At 44.2% G+C, this 24045-nt stretch overlaps 1 protein-coding gene across 2 annotated transcripts in view; it reads right to left on the bottom strand.

The window, feature by feature from the left end:
- LOC147703583 (uncharacterized) overlaps positions 1 to 24045 on the bottom strand; it is a 1699045-nt gene that overhangs the window by 1310899 nt on the left and 364101 nt on the right. For both annotated transcript variants that reach the window (XM_086931923.1, XM_086931924.1), the window contains exon 7: positions 2435 to 2703. In XM_086931923.1, coding sequence (XP_086788049.1) covers positions 2435 to 2703 — 269 coding nt within the window. The remainder of the gene's footprint in view (positions 1 to 2434; positions 2704 to 24045) is intronic.

Genomic DNA, 24045 nt, shown 5'->3' with positions numbered 1-24045 from the left:
CCCTGGATGATTTGGTGTCAGTGATTGCTTGATTGCACAAGGATAATTATGCACAGGTCAGGTGGGGGGAAAACGGGGAATTGACAGAGAGGCTTCGGATTCAACATGGGGTGCGCCAAGGGTGTGTTCTTGCCCCCACATTGTTTTCTCTGTTTATTAATGGTGTGGTGAGTTGTCTAATGGGTTGTAAGAACAACGCCCCTTCGTTGAATGATGCAAAAGTCCCCATCTTGCTCTTTGCAGACTATTCTTTACTAATATCTACAACCCCTATGGGCTTACAGGTCTTATTGGATACATTTCTGAGCTTCTGTAAGGAGAGAAAATTGGAACTTAACACCTGTTAGGCAAAGTACAGGGTGGTATACGCGAGATTAGGATCTTACATGAACCTATGGAACAGGTAAAAAGGTTTGATTACCTAGGCATAGGCTTGAATGAGACGCTTAGTTGGGAATATCAACTGAGGAAGAGCTTCCTAACGCTATGCCAAAGATCCAAATCAGTACTAAGATTTTTTAAACAATCTTATACTCAACCGCCTTTGAAATTTATTGTGCAAAAGCTGAAAGTGGAGTTCTGTATGGAGCGGAGATATGGGGATTTACTTCTGTAAATAAACTAACAATTGTGAGAACAATTTTGCTAGGGCTCTCATCTCGCTACCTGTTACAACACCACTCACCCTACTTTTTTGTGATCTTGGGGTATAGAGAATTGGCGATTTGGCTGCCCTGAGACCCCTAACCTATTGGTTGCGTCTTTGGACTGCTCCCCAATTAATTGACTATCGTAACTCTCTACAGGAGGTCCTGGGCTTAACGGGGCAAAACAACTTCCTTAGTTTAAATATTTTGCTAAATGCTGTAAAATACTGAACTTGATGGGATTGTGGGAGCACCCAGAAGGGGCCACTAGTCGTGACATCTTGACCCTTAAAGTTTGTATTGGAAGGTAGTGGGGGAGCAATATATTAATAATCAAACAAGTGACTAGTTAACATCCAATTTTTTAAAAATTAAATTATGTTTCTCATTTGAACCCTTTCTTGACCTGATTTCACCAGCCTTTGCTAAAAGTTTGTATATTAGATTTAGATATGGTAACCTGCTATTGAAATTTCCGTGGAAAGCGGCCTAGTTTTAGACACCTGTCCTGCCTGCCGTGAAGTTGATGAAACTGAAGAACACATTTTGTTTTTTTGTCCCAAGTATCGGCAGTTACGTAGGAGATGGATTAGACCAATATGCCTCAACTTGGGGGCCACATGGACATGGCCCCACTGTCTAGGGGCAAACAACCTCATAGTGGTTAATTATCTTTTTTGGAGCTTTATTATTTTCTATTTTACATATCCTGACAACTGATTATAAATCTGCAAACAACTGGCTTGACTGTGATGATCACAAAGTAATATTTTCTGCTGCCTTACGGACAGCTGTTCAGCAAACAATGTAAGCCCTGTTTGTACAAGGAGACCTCTTCCTTCATGTACCTTCTGCATAAGTTGCTGAGAAGGATGTGCAAATCCATGCAGAATTGGAGAAAACGGTGAGGTGAAAATAAAGCTGAATGAGGGAAAATGTAGTGTTCTTTGCTTTGGATTGTGCTTTCATTTTCTCATCCTTTGAATGTGGACATCAATTCAACAAAATCCCAGAGGTAGTGGAAGAGAGATCAGGCACCCTTTGACACCAGGTGGCATCACATGTAATTCTGGGCCTGATTTGGATCTCGGCGCAGGGTTACCCCATCACAACAGTGACGGTTATCCTGTCCACCAAAATAGAAATCCCATAGGATATAATGGGTCTTTTGACGAACCGATTGCTCTGTCACAACGGTGATGTATATCCCGTTCATTGAAATATAAATCCCATTATATCCTATTGGGATTTACATTTCCGCAGATGAGATATCAGTCACCGCTGTGATGGAGTATCCACCCGCCAAAATCTAAAATCAGGCCCAATGTGTCTCACTCTTTGTCAATCAAGCGACAAACAGCTATGAGAAAGGTAAGAAGTAAAAACCATAGAAACTGCACAAGACTTGTGGATCAGTGTTTGCTTTCTTTTCCAACCACTGCCTTCCAAACCACTGAGACCTGAGGTAACAAGCGGTGTAAATAACAGATGTTGCTATAAACCAATTTATGAGACTCTATTTACAGTCCTGTGGAAGGACAGAAGGCAAGGTGGACAATATTGGGATTCAAACTCCTGACCTGCAGATCACTGCCTTTTTCATCTGTGAGTGTTCAAAACTTATTAACAAAACCTAAAACAATATGTAACCTAACCTATGAATAAGATTTAATAACAACTGTAATTTATTACAAATCTCCAAGTTTGTGAGCTGATCTTCTAATGGAAATTAAAATACCCAAGGATTATTCCTTCACCAAAAGCCACTTGGCACAGCACTCTCATACCTCTGGCACGCCACCAGGTCAACCAGCACCTCGCCGTAGCCTGGAACTGGTGGCTGCTGTAAGGTAGGCAGATGGGCTGGATGTTCATATTCAAGTCGAAGTCTGGGTTAACCTGAAGAAGGGCGATGTCAAAGCCGGGTTGTGAGTGTACGTAGTTCTCATGGATGTAGATGTTTATAACACTGTGGGTTGTGTAGGGATAGCCAGCGGAGTATAGCTGTGGTCCACCGGTGTAAACCTGCCAATAGCCCGGATATCCGTATCCATTCCTAAAAGATAACATTCACCCACATTAATCTTCAGGTGACAATAATAACATTTAAAGTTAGGTGATATTTGGCCTGAATTCACAGACATGGGGTCCTCACTTCCCCATCCTGTACCATCTTGCAAGCACGTTTTCTCATTTTAGGACAATATAACGGACAAATGTGATGAAAAGCCTGTAAAAAATCACTAAAAACATTTCCTAGAAAAGGATAAATGATGATGGGAGTCAGACATTAAAAGCTGTATTTCAGAAGAAGGTTGTCACACAGTTACCAGAGGGTTCAGTACCTTGCTCTCTGTTTTTCTCTCTCTAGACACTTTCCCGCTGTACGACTATTTCCTATTTTATGTTGTTTTTTCATATCATTTCTACACAGACAATACCCAAGTGTTCTTCTTATTGCCAACTTTTTTCCCCGCCCTTCCAGTTGACTCCGTGACGGTCTCACTGCCATCAGGCACTGGAGGGTGCCAGTGGTGGCTGGTGACATTTGAAAGTGGTGGGGTGTACACGTTCTGTGGGAGAGCACCGTGGCGAGCGAGCGCAGCGAGCGAGCATGACCAATGATAGGGGGGAGCGGGAAAATTCGATAAAAAATGGAAATGGTGCATTTTCAAGCAAAATTGAGAAGCAAGAAGGTTAATAAACAAATTGTGAAAGTGCAGTTATTACATTAATAAAGGGATGTCATATAACAACAACATGGTAGCTGCTTATTCAGTATAACCACAGCGCTTCATAACAGACTTCAAGATACAATGCTGAGAACCTCACAGATTTTTTTATATTTAAACTGCAAACAACTCAATAAACAACTAAAGAGGCGACAATCTAGCAGCATTCAAAAGTCGAAAATCGAAATTAATAATGAATGTTAAGTTGTCAACCAATGGCAAGCAAAAGTAAGTGTAAACATAAAGCATCCAAATAATAACCTCTTGCGGACCCAGTGACACAGTGATACACACTGTCTTAGCGCATTATCGAATTACATAAACGGCATGATAAATTATCATGCCGTTTATGACAACATTAAGTTATTCGCACAGAATCACACATCACGGGGAACTTGACAATCGTTCTTACTGTAGGCATTTCTACTCAGCGCGCCTTCCTGTTATTTGTTGTGGCTGATTTCAGCGTGTCTGTTAAGAATGACCCAGTCCCTGAAAACACCCTGGGGAAAATCAATGTAAGAGAGCATTTCCAAGTGTACTCTTAATTGCGGATGGGCACGTGTGGAGAACAAAGTTTCATTTAAAGGGCACAAAAAAGTATTCCTTTTGGTTTCACAGTTGTGCACAAAATCCACAGTAGGCGAACTAACCTGATTTTAGTGTATAGTATTTCAGCAAAAACAACATTCTTACACACCTTTGACGAGTAGCCAATCATTTAAAGGTAAAAAGATCTGTGGACATTTTTTCTTACCAACAAAAGAACACATTTGTTTTTTTAATCAATATAATATATACGTTGTTCTAACAGTAACATGATATAAAATAAATGTCACTCCATAAGTTGGTATTTGAAATATGAACAATAATTTGATTTGATCACATACAAGTCAGAAGATCACCACAGTTTTTAATTTTGCCCAAAGGCACGCTACTCTCGCTACACGTACAAATGGAAAGATTTCCTGTGGTCTGCTACACAGCTGTTAGCCACACCGGCAGAAGTAGGGAAAGGCCATGACTGTCACTCTGCTGCCTCACAGAGTAGAACAACAGACAGACTGCCGACTTTCAGTTTCAAATGAGACCGCTCGGGTCTAGCTCATCCACGTCAACGAATTATGCAGCCTGCACTGGTGCTCTGCTCCCTTCTGTTGAACTCTGCTTATATGCGAATATGGAAATTATTTATTTCCCTCTTAACATTGTAGCCTCATCCCGCCCACACCCCATAAAGTTTCACCCTGCCCTTGCATTCCAACTGAGTAAGCTGGAAATCCTGGAGCACTATTCAAATCTAATATACTACTAGATATTAACAGCTGGACAACTGCAAAATCCGCCATAACCATCCCTTTTGTTCTACTGAAGCACTGATCCCTGCAGCAGTCCTCAGCAAAGAGGACTGCTGCAAAACTTTAGGAAAACACACAAGATGATGGACGGAATGTTGCACAATGGCAAAACATTCACCCCCAGTCACAGATCTGGATTTAATCCATCGTTATTTTGCTCACCAAGCCACCCCTGTTCAGACATGGCCATATGCAAATCAGTCTTGATCCTGTGCCTCATGGGAACAGTCCAGACCGAACTACCAAGCCATGTCTTCCCTGAGCCGAAATCAAGCATCCTAGGACCGGTTTCTGGCCATCAGCCGTCTTCAGCCAGGATAGCTTAACTCCAGTGGCGTAGTGAGCACGGGACCCACATCTAGGCATACCCTTCCCACATAGGGTGAACAGCAAAACACACAAGATGATGGACGGAATGTTGCGCAATGGCAAAACATCCACCCCCAGTCACAGATCTGGGTTTAATCCATTGTTATTTTGCTCACCAAGCCACCCCAGTTCAGACATGGCCATAGGCAAATCAGTCTTGACCCTGTGCCTCATGGGAAAAGTCCAGACCGAACTACCAAGCCATGTCTTCCCTGGACCGGAATCAAGTATCCTAGGACTGGTTTCTGGCTATCAGCCGTCTTCAGCCAGGATTGCTTGACTCCAGTGGTGTAGTGAGCACGGGACCCACGTCTGGGCATACCCTTCCCACATAGGGTGAACAGCAAAACACACAAGATGATAGACGGAATGTTGCACAATGGCAAAACATTCACCCCCAGTCACAGATCTGGGCTTAATCCGTCATTTTGCTCACCAAGCCATCCCAGTTCAGACATGGCCAAATGCAAATCAGTCTTGACCCTGTGCCTCATGGGAACAGTCCAGTTCGAACTGCCATGCCATGACTTCCCTGGACCGGAATCATGCATCCTAGGACCGGTTTCTGGCTATTAGCCGTCTTCAGCCAGGATAGCTTGACTCCAGTGGCGTGGTGAGCACCGGACCCACGTCTGGGCATACCCTTCCCACATAGGGTGAACAGCAAAACACACAAGATGATGGACGGAATGTTGCACAATGGCAAAACATTCGCCCCCAGTCACAGATCTGGGTTTAATCCATCGTTATTGTGCTCACCAAGCCACCCCAGTTCAGACATGGCAAACTTCAGGGGCACATTCACTATTGGTTTGCGCTAGAGCAATGTCACGCAAAGTGCCAAAAACTCCTGCAAGGGCATTTACAAAAATTTATTTTTAGCTGTAAATGTGGGATCTTTTCTCAATGCAAGTAGTGCTTTGCACTACTCTGCATCACTTTGTGTCAAAGGGACATTATTTGGGTGTATTTGTTTGGATCAGTACAACCAGCCATAGTTTTTGATCAATCAATCGGGATTTATAAGGCGCAGCAAATCACCTGTGAGGGTCTCAAGGTGCTAGAGTTGGTAGCTGCTTCGCGGTGCTGTGTTCATACAAACAACCATGTCTTGAGTCCTTTTTAGGTCTCACCTGGCGTTGCAGCACGCATGCGCTGTCCACTCTGCGAGGGCTTCTTGGAATCGATACAGTTGCAGAAGGGGACTTTAAGCCACACCCTTGTTTTCAATTGGCTTGCGTCATCGTTTATGTTAAACGCTGGAGCGTGATTGGAAATTGAGCATTTTTGTTACCGCCCTGTCCCATTTCAGGACGACCCATCAGGACAGGCCGGCACCATCTTTGTTTGGCGTGACGTAGGAGGGTGTGCTGCTAGCTCTGTTTATGGGAAACGCTGTCTCCTCATTGTAAAATCCTACCAGCTTCTCCCTCCCTATCCAAAAGCAAACTCCCCAGATTTGCGCTGTTCATTGTTCATGGGCTTCATGAGGCGGAGGGCAAAGTTAGTTGCGCCGTAAGTTTCATTGGAGCTCATGTTGCTTTACTTTCTTCACTTGCTGTGCCTTTCTTAGCAACATTTCAGGACGCGCCTCCCAGATGAGCGTGCAGAAGTCAAGGAAAAGCACGCGGCTTGAAGCTTGATGTTTTTTTTTTCTAATGAGCTTTATCTTTCACTATATCTTTAGCGTGGCCGCACACGCTTGTTTATATGTAGCAGCTTGTATTGTTATTTAAAAGAAAAAAGGGGTTAGGTGTGGCTTTCGCCTCGTCTCCAGTGCCAAGCACCTGCCACCTTTCTGTCCGGAGCCACACAGACTGCACCTCTTGCCAGGGCAGGAACGGGTCATGCTCTGCACCCTCCTCGCCGCGTCACTCTACCCACATTTCAGCTGGGACAGAGAGAGCTGAGCTTGGTGACTGTCCCTCCCACTCACCCATTCTTCAGCTCCATTCCCCCGGGCCTACCCTCCCTTTGTGTTTGTTTTTCTTATTGTCGTGCCACTCCGAGCCAGGGAGATGAGTTTGAAAGGAGGCTCCACCACCAGGCTTAACACGCTGGGCTGACTGACCCAAGCCTGACCCAAGCCGACTTGGGCCACGAGCTGAACGGAGGGGCCAGGTACGAGATGAACATGAGCAGCAGATACAAGATGGGCGGCCATGGCCGCATGATGGGCTCCCCCATGGGCGGCAACATGTGGCCGCAGAAGGTGTACTACTTGCAGCAGCAGCAGCAACAGCTCAGCTATGACTACAGCGGGGATGGCTACGAAGGAGGGTCAGAGCATTGTGAACTGTGTGACCCTGTGCAGCCTCACACGCCCTGTTGTATCAACCAGGTTTAAACCCAGGAGGTGCAATCCTGTGCTCTGGGCCCACACGCAACTTTCAAACATAGTTTGTAAACTGGGTGGGTCAGGCTGTGGTAGAACGTAAACTCATGTACCTCTAGGAAATATCCCTTCTTGCTCTTCTTGTGGCGCTACGTGAGCTCCATCCGGGTCTAAGTAGCTATCTTTTTTCCTGTGCATTCTGGTAACTGTAGTTTTTCCCTTTCAAAGCAATAGTGGTTAGTAGAAGACATTGATAAAAAAAATGGATTGGATGAAATATTCACGCCTGGCGTGGGAAAACTTGAGCTCTGCCTTTATCCACTTACTGAGGATTGTTTTATGACAGCGGTTCTTAACCTTTGAACTTCTGTGGAATGTTTATGTTTTGAGCCTCAAAACAGTAGGGAAAAATAGAAAAACAAGTATTCACCAAACAAATGTTCAACTTATAAAATATTTAGTTTAATTCACAATCAAATATAGACATATTTTTCACATTTTTAATGTTGCTTCTTTATTTGTATATACGTTATGTAATTTATTAATTTTAATATGTAATTTTGTAAAACCATCACAGACACCCTAAAAAGGCTTCTGAGCCACAGGTTAAGAATCATTGTTTTACGAAAATAATGTTCAGTCGCTAAAGGCTGTGGGACACTTCTTAGACCTGACGTAAAGGTCTCGAGTGATTTGGTCAGTTTTTAGCAACCTTAAAACACTGCCAGGGAGTTCCCAAATGATTAGAAGTCGACAGGGCACAGGTTTCAGTCCTTGGATATTGACTTAGGTAACTGTATGTTTGTGGGGTTCTTCGCTTCAGTTGAATCCATTGAGTAAAATAACTGAATTAACTGTATGGTTCACCCTTATGGGGTTATGTACATCATGATTTGATCCAGAGGGCGGAAAACAGGTTTTTGCGTTCATTATTGTCTGTCCCCCAGTCCACTCCGACCTTTTCAATTCATTCGGAGGTGGGTTTGGACCATGTTACCGCTTAATTTGGCCCCGTTAACATTTTGGTTAAAGACATGGCGTAATAAGGAATTAAACCTCAATCATGCAATCCTGACTGATGTCATGTCATTAGAACACGCTAAAAAAGTGCCCTGGCTGGAATTCCTGAGAAACACCTTTGAACAGTTGGGACGTCCGGAACTCTTTTCCTTACCATCTAGCATTAGGAGGGAGGACGTTAACTTGATCAAAAAGCACTTTATGGACGGGGCCAGATTGGCCCGGGAGGAACGGGAATTGTTGAAACCTACAGTTAGATCACAATACATGTGATTATATTCCCCCTCACTTGAGCCATACCCTAAGATTGTTTCCAGGCCATTCCATAGATTTTTGCTGACTAAGTTAAGATTTAACCTGATCCACTTTTATTTGGGTAGTTATTAATCATGGGCCAAACCAGAAGGGGGCCCACCTTGTAACTATGATAAATTCTCACCACAAGACACCATGCACTTTATCATGTTTTGCGGGTTCTTCTCGGACATAAGAAAAAAATTCTTGCTGCCTATCTTGAGAGAGGCGGGCTTCATTCATGTGAGGCCAGCTCTAGCTTATCTTCAGTCCTTGAGTAGCACCCGCATCATATTCTGTGTGGCCAATTTTTTTGTGGCGGCAACTAGAATTAAGTCACATAGTGTGCCACTGAATGTGTCACAAAGTATTTTTTAATTAAGTGCATCATTTGTGCGGATTAGCTCCTGACCAATTGTATTGCACATGTTTACAAGGATTTTGTATCGAACTTGGAAAATGTATTTTATGCTTTTATGTATGTATGTAAATGTTTTATGCCTTTTATGATTTTTAACAAATCGAATAAAGTGTACTTGACTGACTAACTGAATTAACTGGATTTTTCTGTAAAAAGCACTGAACATGAAGTCACTTAGTAACAATTAAACACCGACGTATTTGTTGCGATCTGATTTATGAAGCTTTGTTTTTTATTGCATTATTTGTTTCTTGCCGGAAAATTGGCACAGCAGACCAGAGACCTACTGATCAGAGGTTCTAAATTCGCACAGGGCTGGATTTATCACGCTTCCCCTCTCTTTTTTTCTCATTCCCCCGTCTGTCTCCTCTCTTCCTCTCTCAACCATTCTCTGGCCTCCCCCTTTTCTCCCCTCTCTTGCTCCATGCCTGCCTCGCTCTCTTCTCTTTTCCCTCTTTAATTTCTTTTGCTCTCTTTCCTGTCCAATTCATTCTAAGTCACATACAGGTATGAGTACCTAATTAGAGAGCCGGCGTTTCAAGGCAAGTGACATCTGTATGTCAAACTATTTTGTGTTTTCAGTCTGTTTTCTGGTGATGTTTACTTACTTTCTCTCAGTTTGTATAGGCTGAACACAATCGGAACGATTTGGAGCATTTTACAAGATCAGCATTTATAATATATAAGGGCACGTTAACTTTGCTTTAGGCCTGGGGAGATTAAGTGACTTGCCCAGGATCACAGGGTGTTAAACCAACGTTGGGACTCCAACCCGGTTCCAAAAACGGCAGCTGTTGCCCTTAAGCCATATCTTATCCCCACCCTTTTCCTGTTAAGGACTCAATTTGCACACTATCCTCCCCCTTTCACCTGAACGCTTCAACCATCCCAAAGCACTTAATCACCACTAACTAAACACTTATAAGATCCCAAAGGCGAGACCTATTGGCTATGCCAATGCTTGTTTGAATTCCTGAAGCGATGTGGCTTTCCTAAGGTACAGGGGAAAGTAGTTCCAGGCTTTGGCCTCCAGGTGAGAGAAGGAGCGTCCTCCGTTGTTTGATCGGCAACCCGGGGGCTGACTGAGAGGAAAAGGGAAGTGGATTGCAGGGGTCTGGTTGGTTGGTGGAAGGTCACTCGTTTGTTGGTGTGTGCTGGTCCTTCTTCGTGCAGGACTTTGTATGCGTGGGTCAGCATCTTGAACTGGCATCTCTTCTGGATCAGCAGCTAGTGTAGCTACTTGAGGTGCGAGGTGGTGTGCGTTTGTCTGGGGAGGTCAAGGAAAAGCCTTGCTGCTATGTTTTGTATTGTCTGCAGTCTCTTCAGGAACCATGCAGTGATTCCTACGTAGGGCTTGAGTGATGGACATTCTGGTGTTGATAAGGAACCATATGTTTCAGACAAGGTGGGTAACTGTTCCTGATAAGGCATGAATGCGTGCTATGGGAAAAGAGAATAAACTGCTAGGTACTAATCCAGATAATAGAGGGACAGTCAACAAGATTATTTATTGTTGCCCTCACACATTCCTGGGGATGTCATGCTTCATCATCGGGCGGGTGCTCTTCGTCGGGCCGGTGCTGCAATGCCCTAAGGGTCCCGCAAAGGGTCACTTTATCGGCGATCTTATGATTTTCCCCTGCTTTTAAGGAGTGTGAGAGTGCTCCATTATCGGGATTGAGTCAACTAAGGAGGTTGTGTAGTGGATGGTGTCCTTGTAGATGATGGATGATGTCCATGTTTGTTGATTTGTTCCCGCTGTGTTAACTTGTAGCCAACGGGTGTGGCGTTGTATGGAGCGGAAGCAGGGTTCAGCCAGGTTTCTGTGTGGAAGATGACATCCGGGGTGAGAATGAGATTGTGTCCTGAATCTCTGCATCATGCTTGGCGAATGATCATGCATTAAGTAGAATGGTATTGGAGTTGTGCTGTGGCGGTCTCGGTAAGTGTGATGGGCACACTCATGTTTGCTGTGTCTCCGACATTGTTGGCTGCTTCAGTGGCAGGTGAACGATCCTCTGGTGGTGTGTGGAGATGTGCTTCAGCAGCTGTTGTTGTCAATGTACCCAGGCTCAGAGGTCTGCTGGGTTGTACATGCGTGGGCTGGAAGACCCAGGGTTTCTGGCACTGGGCGTGGTCCAGGTGCACATGGGTGCTGAATGGGTGCAGACTGGTTTGCCTTTGGCGCGGCCATGCTGCTGCCTCCTTTATGTAAGTCATGGGAGGAGGGGGGCCCTGTGAGGGAGTGGGTAGGGCTAGGCGGGAGGCAGGAAAACGGGCAGCAGGTGGCAAATGAGGAAAAACAGGGAGAAGCAGTAACAAAAGTGGCAAAACCAGGAGAAAGCACTCAGAAAAAGGGGGGAAAGGAAGAAGAAAATAAAAAACGAGGCAGGAGAAAGCACTTAGAAAATGCGGAGGAAGCTATGCAGTGCAGAAGCACGGAAGAGCTGTGACTGGGTCCTGCTCCCAGGTTCAATCTAAGATGCAAAGAATCAGAAATGTTTTCATTTCTCCAAACATTTTACATATTGCACATGTGCTGCACTGTACAGTACACATACAATGTGTGAAATGTTTACTAATTTGTCCAGCCATAACATTTTGTATTGGAAGAAATAAGTTACTTACCTGTAACTGTAGTTCTCCAGAATTGGAATCTTTCATAGATTCACATGCTTGAATCATTCCCCGTCATCGAGATGGGAGTCAGGGGGCTCCCATCTCAACGATGGGGAATGATTCAAGCATGTGAATCTATGAAAGTTCAAATACTGGAGTAAGGTTATGCTTCCAGCACAAATCTGATGCTAGACAGCATGCATACACATATACACCATGGTTCAAAGGTTGTACATAGAGCAAGGCTGTAGGTTTGTGAGTAAGTGAAGAGGTAGTGAGCAATAGATGGCCATTTTAATAACTATAGCTCTGTGGTGCTTTCTCCACTTTGTGCAACTGGCATTGCGACTTTGGTTGCGGTGATGCATTGTGATATAAAAATATAGGTGTGTCTGTTTATTTGTAAGCCTTCTAAAACATTAATCCTCGACAAAGTAATACATTTTGCCACAATCAGAGACCCTCTAGAACCATCTTGGATACAACCCTATTTCATACCCTCTTCATCGGGCGGGATGCTCAACTGCCAAAAACAGGGCCTTATCTAAACTACATGTTCTGGTTGTCGAACCTATGACCGAACATGATCCCAACTGTGTCCTTGTTAGGTACTCACCTCTTCACCACAACCTTCTAAATAGTAGTTATAGTCACACGCAAACCTCCCTTGCTTGGACGTCTTCACTGGAGTTTACCTCCTGCAGATCAACCTGTAGGCATGGGCGGTATGGGCAGCTGCCCAGGGCCTCGCGCTCAGGGGGCCCCCTGCCGGCCCCGCAGAGTAGGGAAAAGCGCACTCGCGCAGGCAGTAAGGCACTTAGAGGGGCCTCACATCTTCCCTTTCGCCCGGGGCCTCAGACGGCCTCAGAAGGCCTAGGACCGGCTCTGGCTCCATCAGCTCTCTCTACTTTCAAGATTGCTCTAATAATATATGTTCTCATACAAAATGGAAAGTTTGACTAATACTTTATCATGATTCCCTTTTTTCACCTCCCATCATCCTACTATGCAAATCATCTCTCCATCCAAATACAAAAGCTGTAAGTTATATTTGAACATTGGAATGTTGGGAGCTCCTTTGGAAACAATGGAGTGTGCCGGGCTTCCAATGGCCAGTAGAAGCCCAGAGCTCCAACGTTCCAATGTTGTCATTCACAGCTGTTGCTGTTAAGAAAGGCCTCATGGAGCCCAAGGGGATTTCAATACCATCGGGCTCTGTGAGACCTTTGCGTTATTTGTTAGAACATTCTGCCCTCTAGTGGCAGAATGTTCTAATAGCCTTATAACCATCCGTAGCTCAGGCCTTTAACCCTGGAGCGGGCCTGTAGTGGCCGGTATAGCCCTCTACGGTGGGCTATAAGGATATATTAGAACGTCTGAATGCTGGATGTTCCACTGAAGACAACAGAGTCGCTCATGGCCAATAATGGCTGCTACAGACCTGCTCCAACATTCCATTGCCTGTTTTTTTGATTCTTCCTGTTTATTTTAAATCATTTGACCCTTAGTAGCTGGAATACTGTAGAAACGTTCTAGCCCATCTGCACTCAACCTCTAGGTTTATGGTTGTAAAAGTCCCTCTACCTCATTACTGGTCCTTCCCTTTGGCTTGCCCTATAATTGGGGTTTGGGGCCTTTAACTATTAATATATTCTTCAAAAGCAGGTTTTAATGCTTAATTAACTCATTGGAATGTTTAGAACTCCACTAATGGCAAAGAAGTTGCTACACCTTCTGCTCCAACATAGAAACAGTTGTCTTGCTTTTTCTCCCTGTTTATATAAGAACATTCTACCCTCAGTGCGTGAAATATTCTAATTACATTATAATCCTTGTGTCTCTGCTTATAATACTGTTAAACAACCTCTACACTGTTATATGATAACTCAGGTTAAGGGTCTTTAATAACCATTATACGCCTGGGCAGTAGGCTACAATTTTATATCAGGGTACATAATGTGCTGTAATGTAAGCAATGTCTAAATTATCACTCTCTTAAAGAGCTAATTAATGCCATCATTTTTGTTATCTACCAAGCTGTGTTTTTTAAGATTAGTTCTTGCTGAAGTGCTCCTTCCACAGTTTCATACACAAATACAAATATACATGAAAAATAAAAGAAATGCATTAAACAATCAATAAAATATTGAAAATTAAAGACAGTGGAGTGTGTTTTTTCTCCAATGTGTCCTCTGAATTGCTATTACAAATTACCTCTTCCTCAATCGAGTATTTTATCAGTGCCAATATGTTATTCCCTTGACTCCTGCTTGTAAACCTCCATGACAGTGGATATGGCCTTGGCACTTAGATTTGCTATCTACAAAGAGGGTTCCTGCTTCCTGGAAGGTTCAAAGTGTACGAAGTATTCACTACTTGTCAAGATACGAATACTGGCTTTTTTGTATTTTGCTATTTATGGATTGTATATGCTGTAAATGATGGACATTAACGTGTATAAATTCAAAGTGAACTGCAAAATAGCAAAACAGATCTTAAAAAGTTTAATTAAAGCAGTTACTATTTAGTGCCTGTTTCGAGGTTGTTGCCTATTGCCAAATTAGGGGACAGATGGTTAGACATATATTGGTTAAAAAGACAAGGGCCTGATATAGAGGACGGTGTTATGGAATTACATCCTAAACAGGCACTCAGTGTCATCCTGTACCCACCAAAAGAAACTGCTCTACATAGTTTTCTTCACACACAAAATATCTCTTCAAGCACAGAGTGTCCTGCAAAGTGATAATGGGAAATTGCCCACCACATGGGTGTGCATCACTGTCATATTACCACATCGCTTTACTCAGTGTCCAAGCTCCTTGTTGGAGCCTGGATACAACAAACATGGTGTAGAATTCACCAAAAGATAGCCAGTACTCAGGGTGGTGAATAGCAAAGAAGAGTTTATTCAAGATACAAACTCCTGTGACCTCAGCCACAGCCTCTCGAACTGTTGTCGCCTCAGAGTGTCCCCGGCGCTCGCCTTGGAACGCTGGTCGCGGTGACATTCTAAGTGATGTCACCGCGAGCAGCACCATCACACGCAGAGCCGCCGGGGGGGACAGAAGAGGGAGATACCACACATCCCCCTTCCCTGCAGAAATTGAAAACATTAGATAAAACAATGAGCAGGAAGCAGAAATAGGAAAAACACTTGCATTAGGCAGAATGGCAATAGTCACATCATTACATATTGGTCAAAGTGCCTGGGAGGCCTGGTCACTCTCCTGTTGGGCCTGTGGCCTGGGTGAGAGACACCCGACGGCCTCCTGATGGCGAAACCACTATCCAATCTTGGACCACTCTCCCCCTCCCTTGCACCTTCAGTGACTTCTACTGGAGGGTGGTGCCTGACCACTCTCCCTAGGTTCCATATTTTCCCTTCTTGAGTTTTGACCGCATTCTTGAAAAGTTTGGTGATTTTGGTGGGGCTGCTGTACTCTGACCAGCTTGCCTTCCCTGTGGGAGCTTTGATTTTGATATTGTCGCCTACTCTGAACTCAACCTCCCGTGTGGCCTTGCGTTGGTCGTAACCTTCTTTCCTCACCTTCATGGCCTGTTCCTGTTTCCTCAGACTATCCTTTTCCTTGGTTCGGTCCGACCACCCCTTGTGCCACTCCATCCACCCCGCGGTAAGTTTAGTGTTGGGTGTCCTTGCGCGGAGCAATTCGAACGGGGTGACGCCCGTCGTCTGATGCGGCGTGAACCTGTATGCCTCCAGCCGCCTCCACACCTCTTCTTTCCAACTTATGCCGCTGGCTTTGGCCAGCTGGATGCTCTCCTTGATGGTTTTGTTAAAGCGTTCGACCATGCCATTGGTTTCTGGGTGGTATAATGCGCATCGCTTGTGTCTGATGCCTCTTTCTTCTAGGAAGTCTTCCATCTCTTTCGAGCATAGTTGCACTCCGTTGTCAGTGAGGATGTTGCTGGGGAGCCCCTCTCGGATAAATACCTCCTGTAAGAATCCGATGACAGTCTTTGTCGTGACTTCACTGACGAGTTTTATCTCTGGCCACCGAGAATACAAATCCACGAGCACCAAGATGTAAGGTGTCCGCAGCTCCCCAGACATCGGGCCCACGATGTCTAAAGCCAACTCGTCCCATGGTCCTGACAGGGGCGGCCTACACACCATGGGTGGTGTCTGTTGCTTCAGGACCTTGTCGCTATTGCAACACGGGATGCACTCCCTGATTCTCCTTTCGGTGACCAGGTCCATGTTTGGCCACCAATAGCTCTCCCTGAGTCTTTGCTTGGTTTTGGTGATACCCAAGTGCCCTTCGTGAGCTATCTCGACCAGGTTGTCTGTCACAGTAGCTGGTGGCACGAGCCTTGTTCCACTGAACAGGCATCCGTCAACAATGGTTAACTCGTCCTTGACGGCCTGGAAAGGCCGTAGTTCTTCATCTCGTTTGTCACCGTGCTTCCATCCATCCCTCACTCTTCTGCAAACTTCCTCCATAATCTTGTCCTCTTCCTGTGCCTTTCTCCACGTTTCTTCACCCAATGCCTTCTGGATGGTGCAGACATTCTCAACCATGTATCCTTCTTTATCTTCATCTGTTTTTTCTCGCATTTCACTTGCTTCTACACCACTGACGAGTCTGGACAGGCAGTCAGCTGCAAGGTTCTGTGTTCCTGGGACATACTCGACATTGAATGTGTACTCCTGGAGGCTGACCACCCAACGCCTTATCCTACTGGAGATGGCATCCAAACCCTTTTTGCTGAACACTTCTACCAACGGTTTGTGGTCGGTTCGGAGGGTGAACTGCGTACCCCACAGGAAGTATCTGAATTTTCCTACTGCCCAGGATACTGCCAATGCTTCTTTTTCGATGACTGAGTAGTTGTTCTCAGATTTCTGGAGCGACCTTGAGGCAAAGGCTACGGTTTCTTCTCCGTCCACGCCTTTCTGGGTGAGGACAGCTCCCAACCCTTTTGCGCTTGCATCAGTGGTGAGGATCGTTGCCCGGCCGGGCAGGTATGACTTCAAGCTAGGGGCTTCTGCAAGAGCTCTCTTTACATCCTCGAACTCGCTCTGGCATTCCTGGCTCCATTTGAATTCGTTTTCTTTTTTCAGCAAAAGCCTGATGGCGTAAGTCCTGCCTGCTAAGTTTCTTATGAACTTTCCATAGGACTCCAACATCCCCATAAATGATTTGATCTCGTCTTTGCTTCTGGGGGGTGACAGATTCACAATGGTGTTTTGCAGTTCGGCCTTGGGACGTATGCCTTCTGTCGTTATCTTGTGACCCAGGAAATCCAACTCGGCACAGCTAAAAACACATTTGTTCTTCTTTACGGTAAGGCCTTGGGACAAAAACCTCCTCAGCACACATCTCAGTCTCTCATCATGCTCAACTTGGTTCTTTGCGAAAACCAGCACGTCATCCTGGTAACACATGACGCCTGGGATGCCTTTCAGGATGTTGCCCATGATTCTTTGGAATACAGCAGCCGCCGAGACTAGGCCGAAAGGCATCCTTTTGAACTTGTAAGCGCCCATGGGTGTCACATAAGCAGTGAGTTCCTGAGACTCCTCGTGAAGTTTTATCTGGAAATAGGCCGAGGTGAGATCGAGGGTGGAAAACACCTTGGCCCCCTCTAGCATGCTCATCATTTGGGTGATGTTCGGCAAGGGGTATCGGTCAACAACGACCTCTTTATTGAGTGCCCTCAAATCAATGCAGAGCCGGACTGACCCATCCTTCTTCTTCGCTGCCACGATGGGCGCCAACCATTCGGTCGCTTCCACAGGTTCGATCACCCCAGCCTTACACAGTTTCTCCAATTCGGATCTGACCTCCTCCTGAATGGCTATTGGGAGTCTTCTAACTTTTGCCACAACGGGCTTGGCATTCACCTTCAATTTTATTTTATGACAGTAGTTCTTCAAACATCCAAGCCCTTCCCTAAACACCTCTTCAAATTCTTTGGTGATGTCAGACTCACATTCTTGTATCTCCTGTATCAAAATCTGGGGATTGCTGTTGGGATTGAGATACACGCCCAATCCCTTCTGAGCACGCCACCCCAAAATGTTGTCCCCTACAGTGGATACATATACTTTAGACACAGTAGACCTGTCCCTGTACTCAATTTTACTCAGAAAGTATCCTTTCATGGAGATGGGGCACCCCGCATACCCTCCTGGCCTCAGGTCTAACCTCTTCAAGATTATCTTTCCTTTAGACACACGTGAGAACTCCTTGGCATTGATAATTGTAATTCTAGAACAGGAGTCAAACTATGCCTCCCACACATGGCCACCACTTTCTACTGTTGCTGGAACTGCATACATAAAGCCAGTTAGCTTTTACAAAATCAATACCACTTGGTAACTATCTTGAAAGTCTATTTTTTTGTATTTAAAAACATTCTGAGCCCTTTAAGAAGTTGCATTTTATTTCCTCCAGGAAATACTGTGGTTCGAATATACCATAGTAGGTGGTATCTCCCCCTGGGATTACAAGTTGTTTTCCCCAGAATGAGGAATTCCATGCAGAATCGGGAATACCAAGTCTAATTCCACATGCCTTCCCCCTCCCAGGGGGGAAACAACAGCCCCAAATCCCTGAACATTTACCACCTGTTTGGTAAATGGTCTGGGTCTTTGTTCGCCCGCAGTTTGCTGAGAATTCTATGTTCAGTGTCTCCTGGCCTCTAAAAATCGGTTCTGGAGTTTGAGGAACCATTAATTAAAGGCCAGGAGACACCGAGAAACTTGTAGTTGTCCAGAGTGGTATCCACCAAGATACCTCTCTATGCAACTCGTTATGAAGCCCTCTATCTATTGTTTATTAGCGTTATACCATTACAAAATGGTCACCAGGTTCTGTGTGGTGTTCAACGAAGGCTGCCCAATAATATTGGCTTTGTCACTCAATGCTTCAGAGGCAAAAGTATTGGCAAAGCGAATTCTGGCATTGCCAAATTGATACTGACTTGCTTCACCAAAGATTTTCAGAAACTAGGTACCAGGACGGTTTGCACAAATATTGTTCCATTAATCCACTGAGTGTAGATTCTCAATTATTAACTTTAATGGGGCGATATTTTTGTGAAGGATATTTAATAGACTGTATTTTTGTCAGACGTTGTTTAGACTGTGATATTCTGGTACCATACAGTCTGGACAACAGTAAGAGCCTGTCACGGTGACTTGTTATCAATGTTACACACCCTGCACTTTTGTTTTTGAAATAAGCAAAAACGAACTGTGTACGTATTTAAAAGCCAAGCTAAAAGTTCATACAATCTGCCAGTTATTAAACCGAAAGTCAATGCTAAGATTTCTTGATCTCTGAAAGTAAGAGTTACTTGAAGTAGCAAGATACCTTCACATTAAACAGACTCTGATTTTGATATTTATGGAAATGGTAAGAACATGCAGCTAAAGACCATTAGCCACATGTAGGAAGGGTTTGCAGACCCTTCAAATTGGTTAAGGGATTGCAAATGCTAAAACCATTTTCCTATTTCCTAAATACATCCAGTTTTTCAGAAAAGTATATATGGTTTGTTAAATATGTTTTGTAATGGATACAAATGCAATATTTTGAAGAGGCGTGTTGAAGGCATCACTTCAAAATACCAAATCGGTATTACATGCATCAAAGCTTTGCGACCGAAAAAAGATATCCCGTTACACAACATTGATATATTACTGACACATAAAAGGAGGTGTTAACCCAATCGCAAAAGGAGAGGCGTCACCTTGAGATCAATTCCTATTTGTGAATGCAAAATAAAATTTGATTAAGTGTAGTCAGGGGTCCTGGAGACCACTGCCAACTCTGTAACAAGCATTCTTAAAAAAAACTGTTTAAACGCAGCCCTGTTTCCTTTAGGGAAACGGGCTGCTTTAAAAAAACGTTTGCTTTAATCAAAAGCAATCATCGACATGTTGGCTGCTGGCACTAGCAGTCCACCATCTCCATGAAGGTCTCCAATCGTAGTGAGTAACTATTTCTTACCTACCTCATTCATCTTCATGACGTAGGTCAGATTGGAACCCATTACAAAACTGATTTTTAAGTACATTTTGGTACATTGGTCAGTTCTTAAACTTCTTTACTGGTCGCAAAAATACTGGTTGCAAATTGCGACCAGTATTTTGTGACTAGTAAGTAGTACATTTGGCATTAATGCAGTTTTAGTTTAGTTTAAAAATTCGAACTCACCTCTGACTTTACTTCAATTCAATTCCATGTACTTTATTCGGTTTACTTGATATGAAACCATAAAAGTTGAAAATTACAAGATACATTACAATCACTGGTTACGATACACATATACAAACACAAGAAATGTACACAAACCCGAATTTTAAAACAATGGTGATAATATAACTTCAATGATAATGAGATGGGGAGGGCATCACGAAAGATCGAATAAATAGTTTCAATTAATAAAAACATAAAATACTTTCACCAATTCTTTTAAAGTTCCAAACTTTTTCTATACTTTAGAGAACATTTCAGAAAACCGGCCACGAAAGGAATACATTCAGGTTTTAACAGTTGCAGATAATAGAGAGCGGGACGTGCTTGCACAAAATGTAACTTCTTTAAAAGAGTTTTTAGATAAAAGATCCTGGGCATTTCATAAAATTTACAAAAGAACATGAAGTGCAGCAGGTCCTGAGGAGACATTTTCTCGCAGCCACAGGGTGCTAGCACTTTCCCTTTATGGCATCCCCTTGGAACAGCTAATAAGAGATGGAAAAAGTCCATTCTAAACCTGATTAGTAAAAATCGCTCGTAGGCTGGTATGGTTCCAAGTCTAAAGATGTTTTCAACATCATGTATTTACGAACACTGGACTTCAGCAATTCTTTCTTCTCTCTTTCCATTATTTTACGTAAGGTAAAGGAGTGTTTTACAAGCTCCACATCTTCTTCAGTAATACAATCAGGTGTTAAAAACAAGTCCAAGCGTCCCAGCTCACTAAAACACATCTTTAAATATTTCAACCATGGAATGTTAATCATGTGATCTAAGCTCATGATCTCTATAAGAAGTTTGTGTGTAAGATCAAGATGTTTGTTAAGCCAACATTGTAGCCAGAAAATTAGGGGACGCAAAGCCAAAATGTCGCTAATGTAAGGCGTGCCGGTTTCTTCATGTACTAATAAGTTCGCAGACCCCTTTGGAACACACAGTAACTGTTTTAAAAAATTATTTTCCGTCACCTGTAGACCCTCAAGTCCGGAATATCCCCACAGGCCACTCCCGTAGCAGGCTATAGATATACTCTTGGCTCGATAGATCTTTAACATTGCAGCCACAGGGCGATTACCCATTTTGGCTGCAAAGCCAAATAGCGCAGCATTAGCCCTGGTGACCTCTCCCCTTTTCTTATTTAGGAGTGTGACCCAGTTAAGCCAGTCATCTATAAGGACGCCCAGATACGAATAGGTCGTGCATATTGGCACTCTATCTCCATTCACTATGAAAGGATACTGTCTTTTTGGGCGCAACCCTACCTGCATCACATAGGATTTAGAGTTATTTATGGACAGATCTCTATTAGCCATAAACCCATGGAAAGCATCAAGTAGGGTTTGTAACCCTTTTGGGGTGCGGGCCAGGAGGACTGCGTCGTCTGCGTATAGCAGGACGGGCAGGCCCCTCCGTCCCACATACGGGTACTCAGCCCCTGTTTCTAACAGTGATCCTTCTAGGCCATTTATATAAAGATTAAAAAGGAAAGGTGCCAATATACACCACTGTCATACCTCCCTTTTGGTGTTAAAATTCCTAGTTACCTTGAGGTCTAAAGTATATCTGATGTTTGCCTTTGTGACTCTATGCAGTTCCATCAGAAAGTGCACCAAATTTGGCTCCACTCCCATGGCCCTCATGGATTGCCACAGCTTTCCCCAATTGACACAGTCAAAAGCGGACAAAAGATCCATGAAGGCCATGTAGATGGTCCCTGAACGAGCAATGGTGTACTTTCCTAGGATCAGGTAGAGATTTAGGCACTGTGACATGGTCGAGTGTCCTGGGCGGAACCCATACTGGATATTTGAGATGATCTTATTCTCGTCCGCCCAAGCAATCAATCTCTTTAGTATGACTCCCCCTATGACCTTTACAACGGAATCAATCAGGGAGATTGGCCTATAGTTAATGGTGCAATTACCGTCTCTCTTTTTAAATACAGGCGCAATTGTTGAGACTCCCCAAGATGTTGGGCATCCTTCTTTAGATGCAGCGTTACCCACTGCAACCAGGATCGAAGCCCAAAAGGAGGGGTTTGATTTAAAAAGGTCCGGGGGGATACCATCCGGACCTGGGGTTTCTTGTTACTAAGGTTATTGATACCCTCCTCCATTTCATTTACAGAGAACACAACTACGTCCTTGCCTGATGTCATAAATGTACTTTTAAAAATGTTAGCAAAATGAGACACCCATTCTTCCTCCGTTATGTTAGTGCCCACTTCTTTAGCCCCTTCCACTAGAAAAGGTGATCGATTAATAATGCTTCAGAAGCTGGAGCTACTAGATAGGGTCAGTGGATCTAGGAGCTCCCTCCAAATTGCTTCTTTCATTTCCATTTTTCGAGTTGCCAGCACTTTTTTGTAATTTTTCCAAAGTATACCAATCTGGGTTCTAGGTGTTTCTTTCAGTCCCGCCTTAAGATCTCTTGCGGCTTTAGAACATAAGGGACAGAACCATTTAGGATCACTAAACGCCCTGGGTTTCCCTGGGGCAAATAGCATGCCCCCCACTTTGGAAGCAATCACTTCAAAGGCTTTAAGAATTCTGATGGCCGATGACTCGTCGTGAAGGCAACAAGAGAATTCTGCCGCACAGACATCTTTGAGATTTTCATGAAAAAGGGAAGGAATTACTTGGTTCCATTTTAACCGCCGCCCACCATCAATTGGTTGCAGCGTGTTAGTGCCCCTTACTAGACCCTTTTTCTTCATGATGCTCCCGCCCATGGTGACACAGACAGGGGTGTGATCACTGTGTACACTTGGTACTATTAAGAAGCCCTGAAGGAGAGATCGAGTGGTTCTGGAAAGCAGTATACGGTCTATAAAGGATCCGCCTCCTCTACCTTTAAAGGTCGGTTCCCTTTGTTTACTGAGCGGAGAAGCATAACTCATAGTGGAAGACAGATCGAACTTGTTGAGCATGTCATTAAGAACAATTCCCTGTTTGGAGTGCTCGAAATGAAGTCCCGATATCAGCGGACAACCCAGTGTCCCTATATCATTAAGTTTAGGGTCACCGCATGGGTGCACATTAAAATCGCTCACAATAATCAAATTCTTTCTAAACAGGCCGCAGCGCTGTTCAATAAAATTATTCAACTCGATGATCCCACAAAGCTCTTCTTTGTGAATGGCGTTGTAAAAATGTATCACATAATGGCTGCTGTTTTTTTGCCCCAGGGAGATAGCCTGTATGTTTCTGTTTTTGAAAGGGACGACCCTGATGTTACATCTCAAGGCCAGGGAAGTAAAGATTGCCAAACCCCCCATTGCTCTACCACTGTTTACTCAAGTTGCTGGGACAAAAAAAGCTCTATACCCCACCAGTGAAAGGTTGCAGTTAACAAGCCACGTCTCTTGAAGACATATTATCGAGAAGTGGCTGACAAACTGTACCCATAAGGGGTCTGAAACCTTCCCCGCCAGACCCGCAATATTCCAAGAGAGTATGTTGTGATCCTGGGTTAACTCAATTCGACCCAAAAAATCATTGGGGGAACCGCCATTATTTTTTCAAGGAGGTTATCTTCCCATGGCCCTGCTCCTGGGGAAGGAACAGGTGTTTCCAGGTTTAGCTCCACTGACCGAAACTCCAATACTGGTCTGTCATCTGGGAGATGCCAATCGGGGGGTGAACTACTGCTAACTTCTGGGGCTAGTATCTCGTGTTTCCCACGCAGTCAGTCACAGTCATTAAGACCAGAGAGAGCTGCGTATCTATTTGGGCCCACTGGAAATGGGAAACGGGCAATAGCCACGTCCACCCCAGGTGTGGTTCCCATTTGGTCTCAGAGGTAAAGAGCCCTGCCTCGATTGATCTCTGGGATAGGGTGGCCCATCATGTTGACCCATATTCCAGTTATCAGATTGACCCAGGGTCACCCTTCTGTAAAAGAATTCCAGTGGCAGTATCTCTATACCTTGACCCCTCGAAGCTGTTCCTAGCTCCACTTCCCTGAATATCCTTTCTACTGGTGCAGGACTGTTAAAGTTTATCACTATGCAGTCGCGC

This window comes from Lissotriton vulgaris, chromosome 7 (assembly GCF_964263255.1).
Source record: "Lissotriton vulgaris chromosome 7, aLisVul1.2, whole genome shotgun sequence".
In the NCBI taxonomy this organism is placed as follows: Eukaryota; Metazoa; Chordata; class Amphibia; order Caudata; family Salamandridae; genus Lissotriton; species Lissotriton vulgaris.
This window is presented reverse-complemented; position numbering and strand designations above follow the sequence as displayed.